A 13,893-nucleotide genomic window follows, 5' to 3' on the forward strand; every position below is an offset into this window, starting at 1 on the left:
TCTCATACGGAAAATACATGACTTTCCAAATTTATTTCGGCTTAAAGTTTTATGTTCCTTATTATATGCGAAAATAAATATTATTCTAGGTATTAGGTAGGTGGGCTCAATTTCCGCAACTAGACTCGAATTTGGTCCGTTTTGCGTAAAAAATAAATATTATTCTAAATATTAATGTTAAATAGTTTAAAGTCGGATAAATCAATGAAATCGGTACTAGAAAATGTCAATTTCATTGCGGTATTGCACAATCCATGATGGACGGTTATAGCGGTCAGTGACAGAACTATTATTGCGAAATATGGTTGAAAATAAATCTAGGTTTCTAAAGCCGAAGCGGTCGACATTAATTTCTGAATGCAGTTATATAATTCACGACTGCGAACGTAGAGATGTTAAGTTCTTGGGTCAAATAGGGCACTTCCTGGAAGAAGCAGTAAATAAATATCTGCAAATATCCTTTCAGCATCTGAATGGTTCGAAACGCGGATATAAACATGTCATAAAATAAAACTCCATAATTTTAAAAATTTCAAACAAATCTTTTACATTCATTAAAATTTCATTGTAGTATTTAAAATCCCAACCCATTCCAAATATACAGTTTGTGTTTGTTTTCATGAATCGAAAAACTCTGAGCTACGCGTATTAAACTACGTTACTGACATTTAGAAGTGATTTTTTATTTTATAATTAATATTTCTTTGAGTAAGTCTATAAATACTTAAATATAGAAAAACACGACATTTATTTCAGTTTTGCTACACAGATTTAAAAACACAGAACATTAACAAATGAGTTACTTAATCTATAATATAGGTGCCTAAGTGAAATCATTATGTGAATTCTACAAGTCTAGAAACTTTTTATTTTGCTAAGAGTTTATTTACAAATTATGCATAATCAAAGAGATTTAAATATAGTGTAGCTATGAGTACGGGCTTCGTACTAAACAAGATAACTTAGTTCCTCGTCGATTCCTCGCCACTAATTCATGGGTCAATGATTTTATATGAAAGTTTCTAGCAATGCTCTCTCCATATATTTAAATCTCTATACCTAAACGTACAAAAAATAAATAAAATTTTAATGCTAAGCATATCAGACACAATTGAATTATATTCATTATTAATACATTATACATGTCGGGTTTACATATTATGTTTTATAGCATAAGAGCTATCAAATACATTTGGCACAAGCTAAAACTGTTAACATATAAGTATTTTGTCCAACGCATTTTCACTGTAAATATAACGTAAGGTAGTATGGTTACATAAACGACCAAGATTTATTTAAATTATTGATATATTTTGTAAGCATTTGTACCCACAAAATATAAATTTCAACTTCCAATTTCTATCTAGTTCGTTCAATATCTGGACTACTATTGTCGCAAACTTGCTATAATGTGGTACGAAAGCTCGTCAGGTGTATTTTGTTCTAGCTGTTATTAAGAACCTAATACAATAGAATTCAACCGGGACCTTTGATTTTGGTCAATATAACCGGCATGTTGTTTTAAACGATGTCCTCGTAAACGTTTTTACTGTAGAATGTTTGTTACCTATTTAAATAAATAATCTAAATAAATAAGGTGTTTTTAACTTAAATTCTTGTCTATCACACTTATTTTTTTTCTAGTCTTTGGAATTTAATAGATGTTGCAATTACCATTGGTATATCCATAAAAAATCGGTTGTCTGTAAAAACGGTTTACTGACGATAGTTGAACGTGACAACGTCATAAGAAAAAAATCATGGAATGGTTGGATTTTTCAATAGAAAATTTTAATTTAATTAAAATTTTCTATTGAAAAATTTTAACTAAATTGAGAGAGATATTTAGAGAAAATTTGAGAGATATTTTGTAAATATATATAATAAATGGAAATCACAATTGAATTGATCAAGTTACATTCATTTGTACTCATAAATACAATTATGTCAATTTTTTAACGAACGAACGCTGCCGAATGCATCCGATTGTGCCTCTTCGTCGCTCGTTCCGCGCTCTCGCTTGCTGAGGTACTGAGGTAACGCCGCATGCGTCATGTTTTTTCGTGCGTGCAGCCATCTCCATCGAATTATAAGACGTTGTCACGTCAAAAACTCAACCTGTTATAATAATATGTTCACATTTTGCTTGAATTGTGCACTTTTAAAGCTCTTATGCTAAAAATAATCTGACTATATATCCCTACGGACTTACACTAACATCACCATTATCTAACTTAGCCTCATAATCCTACCGTAACTAAAATGTAAGTCCACAGGATTGCCAATGATAGCTTAATTTCGTTATCCACGTTCGTACCTGAAATAAAAAGATTATATTTCAAATATCTTAAATGTTAATTTGCATGTTTGCCCTCGTACTATTTGACATAAAGACATTAGTGCACCGTTTCAACAAACATGATACATACATACATGAACTTGAAGAATAAAAAAAATGTTTATTCTGGAACATAAGATACAGGTATCACTTATTCCACGTCATAACAAAACAAACCAATAACTAAAAGACTAAAATCAGTTAACAAATTTTCGTCCGTCCCTATTTGGTAGCATTTCAATTGTTTTGAAATATTTGAAAAAATTGAAACCAATTGTGAAAGCTTTTAAAGTAAAATTACATTGTGTATCCGTAAGTCCATAGTGGATCCAAATTAAATGCTTGCACTCGCTCAGGTCCGGCACATCGCGAGGCCGTAATGTAATATAGGGGAATTGAACTTTTTAATTGCATTTCACATTAATGAAATGAATAATCAATATTCACTTACTGAATAGTAAATTGTCATATAAAACTTTCAATCCATCCAATGAAGATTTTAATTTGAGTTAGTTAAGCTTTTTTAGGGCAAACAAAAAGTCATTAAACTTCTACAATTCTTTTTCTTTTATCGGTTATCTCAAAACTTGTCCGCCGAACGTGAAGAAGCGCAACTGTATGCATTCACTTTATAATTGAAGTATTTTATAAGTGGCCATCAGAAGTCCACCACAATTGAATAGAATATTGGATAATTAAAAACTTCCACCGTACAATCTCTTTATATATTTGTAATTGTATTTTATAAGAACTGTTGTATTTTTTATGAAAATATTTATCACAATTTTACAATCGCTATAATATATTTTAAAATTATAAAGCTATCCCGATGTGTAACCTTCTCCCAACTTATTTTATTTATTTACCCTTTTTTGTACAAGATTTCAATAATAATATTTACCTGCCTATTACCAAAAAACCTGCTTCTTTCTACTAAATGATATCTTCCAGAAAAAAACAGATCTCGGCCAAATTAAAGAAAACAAGCAATGACAAGAATGTGCGTTGAAGCAGAAAGAGAAAGAATGCGAATGCCAATTTATAATACAAAAAAAAGAAAAACTTACATTATTATAACAATTAATATATTTGAAATCTCTAAACGTCTTTTACGTTATACCCTATATCTTTACGGAGACAAAATCGATAGAAAATATAATCTTAAACTCACACTTAGATTAAGAATAGTACGATTTTTAAATAAATGTATTTTATTAGACTTACCTGCATTAGAAACGTACTTGGAGAGCTGCGTGCGCGAATACAGAGTAAGTACAACAGCATCATCACGGCGAACGGGTGGTTCCACGGGCAATGCAGCCTCGCAACGCACCCGCAGTGCTCCGCTCTCTGCTGGCGGAACCGGCACACGAAGCACGCGCCATGACGCTCGCAAACCACCTGCTTGCGGTAAGCTCTGCTCTGTGCGTTGCCACGGCTCTTGCTAATGACGGCAAAAGTTAGTTAAAACCATTCTAATGGTTTTTGTCTATGCTCAAGGACGAGTTTACATTACTAATTTTGATATAATTTTACAATTAGAGAGAACTTGTAGAAAACGCATTTTCATCGAGGTTCTAATAAAATTGTGCATTACTTAAAAATGCCGCTAACGTGTCCCTCCTATGTAGCAGCATAAGATACTAAGGCCTAGATTAAATTTATTAAAACTTATAATTAATTATACGCTTAGCATGATTGAATAAAGTGAGCTTACAAAAGACAATAGATCCGTTGCCACTCGATCCCTCTTAATAAGTCTCGGCGACTAGTATAAATTTTTCTCGGTATATAGTCGACAGGTTTTTAATTAAAAAATAATACGCGAGATATAGCATCCGCTACACTATCACACGCGAGAATATGACCGGGCATACGTTGCAGGCAATATTTACTTAATTATAAGTTTATCGGTAGAACATTTATATTAAAAATATATCGTTGGTAAAACCGTTTCAATATTTAAAAATTAGGATTTTAGTATTATACACGCTATATCTAAGTCGTAAAATACGACTAAGGCAACTTCTTAGTGACAATACCAGACAATTTATAATAAAGGTCATCAAAATCTGTTTAAACTGCATTTGCACCATAGACTACGATTCTACAAAATTAGATCATCAATTTAAGGTGATTATTAAATGATCCCTGACCCGCATTGATAAAGTAAGAATGATACATTCATTTCGATTAGCATTAATATGGGTTACGACATATCACCGTAATAGTTAGTGCCTAATTCAAATAGATTGGTTTCCTGATTCCATTAGGGAACATGAGAGCAAACTGTTAGTTCTAGCTAAGCCATCTCTTGAGTGCAAGCCTTGCTCTAAAGTGAAGTGCTTTTGCACCGAATTTATAACAAGTGCAATTGAAGTACGTAGACAAAATAGCCTGGATACAGTACGTGCTGTTTAATAAAATGGGTTATTATCATTTAAGTAGGTCTCGTCAAATAAAAAAAAATCTACTGTATTTGTTCCTCTATAGTCACATAATATCGAAATATTTGCGTGAAGAAGTGTTTTAAGCCATGTTTGTTTGTAATTGTGTAACATACAGTTGTAACATATTAATAAATAAAACTATCAGGAACATAAGTTAAATCTATGTCTTAGACCCAAAAAGTCGACGACGCGTGTCAGGCACTGGAGACTGATCACCTACTTGCCTATTAGATTTAAAAATAATCGTGAAACAGATTCAGAAATCTAAGGCCAAGACCTAAAGAGGTTGTAGCGCCACTGATTATTTTTTTAACATACTAAATAAATAAAACTATCAGTAACATAAGTAAATAACACTAGTAGTAACAAAAGTTAAATCTATGTTAACGTGTTAATTTATGTTAATTATTGTTATAACGTGTACCTTTTGAAGCTCATTGTCAATATACCAGTTGATATCAGCGGGCGGGAGAGAATAGTCAGAGGTACAATTAAGCAATATTTGCTCTCCGGGTTTCACTAATTTTGGAGCACCAATTATGACTGGGTCCTTCTCTGGCATCGCTGTAACAACATTTTTAGATTTAGCCACTGTGAATACTCCATTGAACTATTTACTAAACACTTCAATAATATACACGAAGACGATTCTAATGTATATACTATAAAATCTGTAATTTAACTATCAGAAAATAAAGGTACTAACCGACGACAGTCATATGTTTGGTTTGACGCGCTATCTGGAACTTAGGTCCTTCCGTAGATATCTCACAGCTGTAAGCTGCTCTAGCGGCGACAGGCGGAGGCATCACACGCACCAGGCACCACTCTGCCTGGCATTCGCCGCCTTGCACCATGATGCCGGTCACATTGAATAATCGGATTGGTGGCTGTGTGTAATATCATAATAAAATCATTTTATTGGCACATCGGCATTGTCAAAATGTGTGTACTACATAGTTGCTTAAAAAATATGTCAACAGAAATTACAAGTAGTGGTTGCTACTAATCATTAATAAATAGGCGGATCCACACAGAGCGAGCAGCCTCGCGAGATAGGAGCCGCTTGCTTTGTGAGGACCCGCCTAAAAACAATAAAGTCTAAATGTCCCACTTTCTTTGCAAATTAACGATTTATTTTTTATTATTTACATTACTAACTCGGTTGGAGCATCAGCACAAATAATGGCGGTATGTGGTTTCGTTTTAACTATATCAATATGAACTTGCCTTCTGCGAGGGGTTATACCGGAAGATCTCGTGCATATCTCTGTACCACTTCACGGAATGTAGCTTCTGGTCATCCATCTGGAAGTGGCAGCTGAGTTCCGCAGCTCGACGCGGGTCTGCGTAAAGCGGCACTTTCAACTGTGTGATCTTGTACGCTGAGCTCAACGCTAAAAAGAAAACAGTAGTAAAACTAAGTTGATTAACTAAGTGGTTCGATAAAAATCCCTTACTTCTATAGTTTCCTGAGTATTTTATAACACATATAAAATAGTTGGTCCCTACCGATCTATCGATTAAAAACGTTCGACTTTGAACAAAGTCGAAGGTGAGACCTTCAAAAGACTATAAAAAAAATTATGCATTTGCCTTTTGTCCGACTGTGTAAAAGACGTTTCAGCTCTCTATTAAAAACCCGCACAAAAGCTATCTATCTCTGAATACATACATATAAAATTATTATTATTCAAACCTTGTACACATTTAGCTAATTACAGTATGATCCCGCGGTCGGGTTAATGATACATTAATAAAATACCAACAAACTCTAGGCAATGTTAATTAAATTATAACAACAGTTCACCGTTTTGCTACACAATATTGCATGACAATTTTAATTAAACCTATAATAATTAGTTAAGCAATTACACATACACCATTATTCAATTAATTAAAAAAACTAAAGTGTATTACGATGTTTATTTAAATTTCGCCTCATATAATATCATTAATTATTTCAATGATCTTAAAGGTGAGTAGGATTTAGTCAAAGGCTTAAGCAGGAATAACAGCTTTTTTATAGAACCGGGGGCAAAGGGGCAGGAGATTTATCTGACGATAAGTGATACCACCCATGGACACTCAATAATGCCAGAGAGCTCGCAAGTGCGTTACCGGCCTTTATAGAGATACGTAAGAAATTAACGAGGTATTTAGTAGTATACGTAAAAAGGGGTTCCTACCAAATACAATTTGCCTTATATGATAAGAGAACAAATGAAATGTATACTTGAAATTATGAAGGGTAATTCAAATTCAATTAGAATTAAACAGTCAAAATATAATGTTACCATATTATACAGTCCACATATCTGTATTGATTTGAAATGTATACAAATATGGCGTACTGTCAATGCAGAGATAAGGTAAAGATATGGAAGTTAAGTGCAATTAAATATTGTAAACAATTACTGAAAAGGTGACTTTCTAGCTCTTGAGTAGTTGCTATATTATATATTATTCATGCTTATTGTTAATTTTTAAATGCTTAGTCAATGTTCATTGACTTAGCTTTAGATTAGGCTTTACCAAACTATAATAATAAATAAGAATGCACACGTTTCCTAGCTCCGAAATATATAATCTACGAAGTACTGTATCCAAAATCTTACCTAGTGAAACATAAGTACGAATCTAAATACTAAAGATTTGTATCATAAAATGGTTTAAAGCGAACTTAAGTTGAGTTGAACTTAAATTTAATGAACCGTCACAGATTTTCTTTCTCTACTCTATAGCTTGTCACATCCTTACGATGTTTCAACGACACTAGAATAAAGCTATTATATTTGTTATGTGAAACGTTAATTTAAGATAGATAAGAGTTAAATTGGCGCCTGATAGATAAGTACCAGTGACCCCTGACCTGGTGCTTTCCTCGCTCAACGAATAAAGAATATCGCAATAAAGCGAGAAAATGCTACCAGCGTTATAGGTTCAGTGTTTTTTTTTTTTTTTTTCATTATTTTTATTATTACTATGTAAGTTACGAAAATAAGGAAACACTGTATATTTTATTGTTATGTTTAGTTACATGATTAATAGTACCCACATGCCTTTTACTATTCTATACGTATTATTAAACATAAATATAATTGTACGTATAAAAGTGTGTGGTTTATTTGAATACTAAGGTTGTTCGTATTGTTTTTACTTTATTCAGAATAAATGTACTATTATATCTCTATATCAACAGAGATGAAGTAAATTAATAGACATGGGCTCCAAGAGGATTAATCGGTAATCCTATTAATTAAAATTAATAAAACAAATAATTAGAATAGGGATAAAGTATGTAAATTAGTAGTAAATTGATTTTGAAATAAATCCAAAGCCAATCAAACAAAATCTCCTTATATTTATAATACTAATTTCAGATAATATTACCTGAATTAGACATAATATCCCATACCAAATGTTGAGAAATATGACGTACAAGGCTACCCCTTGGTCTTGTCAAATGTTCTTAAATGTATGTAGACAGTATACGAGAACAATATTTTCTTTGTAAAATTGTAAGCATAACTATTACTGAACAATTAAAGACTTTTTTCAACTATCAAAGTTGAACATTGAAGAGACGTAATATTTCTCTTTTGTTAACGTCGCATCAGCAATATCGTTCAAATAGATATATCTATAACTTACTTCAATATGTAAGAAACAATTGAATGATTTTGTTGAAACAATTCGCTCTTAAGTATATAATTTGGGTGTGGGCGACATTGGACTGTTGTGAAATTGACCGTCCCTAACGAAAATTACTTTCGGAATTTACAAATTATCTTTTACATACAAAAGTCTTTTAAGGAAAGTTTATTTTTAACACCCTCCGTCATTTCCTTCAAGAAATAAATTTTCTGGTATTCATTTTCAGTAAGAGGCCTTTATTGATGATTTGTGATTTCTTAATGAAATCATTTGAGAGAAAGGATATAAAAAATAAATACAGTCTGTTTTGTGGACAAAGTCTCAAAGCGCCAGGTCAGGACTGTATGGCGGATGACTCCTGCCATAGTCAAATATTCAACAGTCCATTTTGCGAATTGAGCTGAAGCATTGTCGTGATGAATGAGGATCCTGCTTCGAAGGCGCTGCTGTCGATTTTTTTCCAAGACGACAGACAAATAGCGATTGACATACCAGTATGCAGTAACTGTCCTTCCATCTTCTAGCACAACTGTCGCGAAATGAGGAAAGCAAAGAATGAGGCAATTCCTTTTCAATGCAACAAGAGTTTTTGACCGCCAATTCACAAGAATACAGATAAATGTAATTGTATAGGACAACGTCTGTTGGATTCACTAATTTACATACATACTTTGAACCACTGAAGCATAACATGAATCAAAAATACAGAATGAATGATGATATGTTAGTATCGGAAAACAATGTTAGATTATATAGTTGTTATCAAAGAACCTCTCTTCAAATTCCCACAAAAAGGTTCACTAAAGACCACTATCACCTTACGGCTCACTTAAGGAAACATTAAACATAATGAAATTTCACTTATACCCTTTTATGACTTCAGATGAATATAGAAATTGTGATTTTGTAGTTGAAGTAGGGTTGGATTTCCGGTGACAGTACTTTAGGCATGCTAATGAGCTGTACATACTACATATTGTTATTGTTATATACTACAATATTATATATCATTACAAACGTGAAGATCCCGGATCGTTTTACAAAAATTAGTTAATTTTTAACCATATTTAGATAGAGGTTCGTTTTAAATATAAAAAACACCAACCGCTAATAATAAATGAAGATAACGTGATAGAATATTAATATATTTAAGCAGACGATTTCTATGCAGTGTTTGACCTCAATCTACAGGAGTAGTCCATCCATCGACTAGGCAGTTATAATAAAGGTAATCTAGATCTGAATAATTAAATTAATCGATGGCTATCTGCATTACAATAAGTGGCTAACTATTTTATGAGACTAAACAACCCTATCCAAAAATATCATGAAACCTTATACTTTTCTTGAAAATCTAAGAGAATGATAAAATATTAAATCGTCAATTAAAGCTTTTTTTATAGTTTAGTGAAAATATAAATAGTCAGATATGTATATGTAACTTTTTTGATTACATTGCTAGTAAATCAATAGATTGGTGTGGACAAGCGTAACAAGGGTGATCGGTTAAAACGTTAAAAATGATTAATTTAAAGAATTTAAAAAATGTATCTACTAAATAGATACATCACAAATATCATAATATGTACATAGCCCTTAATGGTACCTATACAATTCAATAAATGATTAAATTTTATGTGAGAACATGAGTTAGATCAACATGACGGAATGATGAGGTAGACATAATAATTCAAGTCGTTAAGTTACGACTTGTAACTCGCGTTTCAACAAAACACGACACCAATATTAATTTAACAGTTTCGTACAATTTTATTAATCTAGCTAACAATGTAATGGGGCTTTCATTTCCTGGTTTCGAATTTATATTAATTTTGTTCTGTAGCGTAAAAATTTATTAATGTTAACGATATTAACGAATATTATACAATAAATTTATTAATTCTCTGTATGTAATTAATAGAAGACTCATATCTGCTTCCGCATATTTTTTATGAAAATTAAATGAGTATCTCAATGAATTTTATACTGTTCATAGCTTTTAATAATTATCTAGTTTGTTGATTTATTAGATGATATAATAACCAATTTTATATCATCTTGTCACTTCGTCAATTGTAGGTGTATTAATACAACTTCCTTGCCTTTTCTTCACACCGCGTCGTAACTGGCAGAGGGCCAGCGATATTTTCCATTTTTTTCTTCTATATTCACAAACAATGTGTTCCAGAATATCCAACGGCACAGAAAATAGGATTGATATCAGTTTATGTAAATGAGAGGTATATCTTTCCTTGTAGGGAGTCGCAAATAGGATGTCCTGAATCAAAAATGTTTTTCTCTGGAAACAAAAATTGGTTCGTCCAGGATTAATCAGATACATACTATGTAGACTATTACTTTTAGCTTCACATATACTTAACACATTATTTTTAGACATCCAAACACATTCAATGGTTTATTTCGTGAGGACCGATAATATCTGTTTTGATAATTTATGACTGCTATTACCAGACCTTTTACGGACCTTAGTTTCATATCATAAGTATTGGAGATATTTTAAAAAAAGTTATCGGAACTTATTAGTAGATCATATAGCTTCCGGCCAAGGATCACATATGTGTCTGACAGGTGTCTTCTGTATTGTTGTTAATTTTAAGGCTAGGAAGAATTGTCTTTGTTTCGTGTAATCCGCCAACAACTTCGTATTACGCCAAAAAACGGATTTAGAATATCAAGTACTGCACCTTTATAAAAATATTAAACCCAAGTAAGTGAGCTATGTATTAGATAAAGTTCTTCAGCACTCTTCAAATTCACTCAGGTGAAGATCTCGACCGCTATTTCCTTTCGAACAGCTTCTTAACGATTCTAAACTTATCTTTTTTTATTTAAATCTTCGGTATTGGTTAATTGGATCAAATTATCAATAATCTGTACATGAAATTTTGTTTAAGTCATATAAAATTATCCCATTTCATTTCCACAAAGCTTGTGAAAAAAAACGGATGAAAACGAGAATGAGTGCTTTACAGCAGTCTAAGAAGAATTAAATTGTATTTAAAACGTTCAAAGGGACGTACTCATTTTCCGTAACTAGACTGAGTACTACCTCTTCCAAATCAACCTTGTAATTTAATTTTCTTTAGCCTTTTTCGGAGCCATATCCTAGATGAGCTTATTGGGTGAAGCTGCTTTAAATGTGATTTTATATTTTATTTCTACTTATCAGAACAAAATATCATAGACAATCGTCGAATCGGTATAACACAATCGAGAACTGGCCGCGAGCCAAGCCACCGACAATTGTGACGATCGCTGCGGCTTCCTATTTCTTACGGTTCAATGGAATTAACAGTTAATCCTATGATTGAAGCCAATCGAAACACTTTATTACTGACAGTTACAGCTTTAAAGTTTCTTTTCTTTCGTTTCAATATAATCCTCCATACCATGAAAGATATCTTGCTCAGTTTTGTATATTTATTCCTTTATTGGTGTCTCAGTTTGACTGACCCATACATCACAACTAACACACAGATGATAATGACATCACGGATGAAGAAAGTTATATGTTCGCCGATTCAAAAAAAAATATGGCAATTCAGCTACTATTCCAGATATTGTAAAATAATTTACATTCCTAAATAAATAATATATTAATAGAAAAAATATACAAATGTAGAAATTATAAGTTACATATGACTGTCCATTAAATGTAACTAGTTGTTCAGACCTGCGTTTATGCTGCTGATGGGAGTAGCAATAACAATTACAGTAGCTGTAAAATAATAGTTATATTTCTAAAGATTGTATTTCTTTGTGTAATATACATTTAAAGTGTATTAACATAAGTACGATGGATTTTATTACATGTCTCTTCCTAAATTAACGTAAAATTAGTTAGTTAAAAGAACGTTAAATTTAAAAACAATTTATCTATATTTAACATTATTATTAAATAAATATAATTCATGCTGTCACAATTATTTTAAAGCGTTGATATTTCAAACATGAAGCTCTGAAGCGTCATTAATACCTACAAATCGGAGATTGGTCTGCCATTATCTGTCATTTCTTATGAATAGTCACAAGGCTGTTTACTTATTGTTGATTACTATTTGGCTTGATTTATTAAAGGATTATGAGAAATAAAAATTCTAATAAAAATGCATAGAGCCTGCAATATATTCTATAAACATGAAACTAGGGCGGACTTAATTGCATTCCTTTCTGTATTTAATGTGGACGTGAATTTCTTACACATTTTCTTATACACTCTGAAAATTATACCTTTTGTTTTGGAGGAAGATTAATTAAGGCACAGTGAGAATAATATTTAATATGCAAAAATATAGCTAAAAGTAGTTCATTAATTTAAGCGTACCACATTTTGGTTTGAACTACAATGAAACGTATATAGATTCAAACAGTTCAAATTTGAAAACATTTTAATTAATAAAACTCTAAGGAATTCATTCAAATCAAATCAAAATATCTTTATTCATCTAGGTAAACAAGTACACTTTATGAACGTCCAAAAAATTAATTGTAATTTTACACTTATATTTATATCATATATGCAATAAAAAATCCTATTAAGTCATACTTTTATAATCAGTTTACAAATGACGTTCACAATACAGCCTCAAATCGAGGCCCAGTTCGTTTCCATTTAAATAAATATTTTATTTCAATTATAGAAAATAACATTTACAAATAATATCTGTCAAATGCGATTTGAAATTGTGGGTATGAATCCTGAATTCAGAGAAAATAATCTGAGACAATGTCAATAGCCAATTAAAAAATAATATTTAGAAGTTAACCTATTTATTTATTTTTTACATATCTGAAAATATATATTTATATATACTTCATATATAAAATATCTATACAAAGTTCAACGCATTAGTAATAAGGCTTTTTATTAAGGTTATTGTAATTAAGACATACATTCATATGGATAAGTTGGTTATTTAAAAATAATTTTACGACTTACCACACACTGCTAATAGAATGAAAACCTTCATCCTTGCTATCACTGTCACTACATACTAAGCAACATTTAACACTTTATTTATGACGACACAGCACTTTAAATATTATTCATATCTATATTGACAAATAACCACTACATTTATATTAATAACTTATTATTTTAATACAATTTAATATACTCTACGAGTTGTTTACAAGTATCCGTAAACGGGCGAATTCTGCTACGGAATGAATCACGGAGAACGTGCTACGCGCATCACGTTACTTCGCTGAATGCCCTTGTTCGTTCCGTTTGGGCCAAGTCATGCGCACAGCAACCATAATCCTAAGTAATAAGTTTTTAAACTTTGACAATAGATTATTTAAGATCGAATTCAGTAAGAATACCATGGAATTGGCGGGTATATATTTAATGTTCAATCTAAGTTTCACGCAGTAATAAAATTACGAAATTTTCACCGATAGTCAGTCTAGCATTTTTAAACTGAC

General features: G+C 31.6%; 1 protein-coding gene across 1 annotated transcript; it reads right to left on the bottom strand.

The window, feature by feature from the left end:
- Positions 1–2,063: 2,063 nt before the first annotated feature.
- LOC110992204 lies at positions 2,064–13,660 on the bottom strand. The gene is made up of 6 exons (XM_022257924.2): positions 13,406–13,660; positions 6,019–6,185; positions 5,495–5,678; positions 5,213–5,352; positions 3,563–3,782; positions 2,064–2,317 (listed from the first exon to the last, which is right to left on the bottom strand). Exons 1-6 carry the CDS (start codon positions 13,434–13,436, stop codon positions 2,241–2,243), a joined length of 819 nt encoding a protein of 272 aa, XP_022113616.2. The 5' UTR covers positions 13,437–13,660; the 3' UTR covers positions 2,064–2,240.
- Positions 13,661–13,893: the final 233 nt, after the last annotated feature.

This window comes from Pieris rapae, chromosome 8, assembly GCF_905147795.1.
Source record: "Pieris rapae chromosome 8, ilPieRapa1.1, whole genome shotgun sequence".
NCBI classification, from domain to species: domain Eukaryota; kingdom Metazoa; phylum Arthropoda; class Insecta; order Lepidoptera; family Pieridae; genus Pieris; species Pieris rapae.

Bases quoted from the DNA above. Each gene is read 5' to 3' on its own strand.
- LOC110992204 (XM_022257924.2), bottom strand. From the start codon at position 13,436: ATGAAGGTTTTCATTCTATTAGCAGTGTGTG. The intron at 5,679-6,018 runs GCAAGTTCATAT...TATTACACACAG, and splicing joins GGTATAACCCCTCGCAGAAG to CCACCAATCCGATTATTCAA. The intron at 2,318-3,562 runs GTAAGTCTAATA...TTTTTATTTCAG, and splicing joins CAAGTACGTTTCTAATGCAG to GTACGAACGTGGATAACGAA.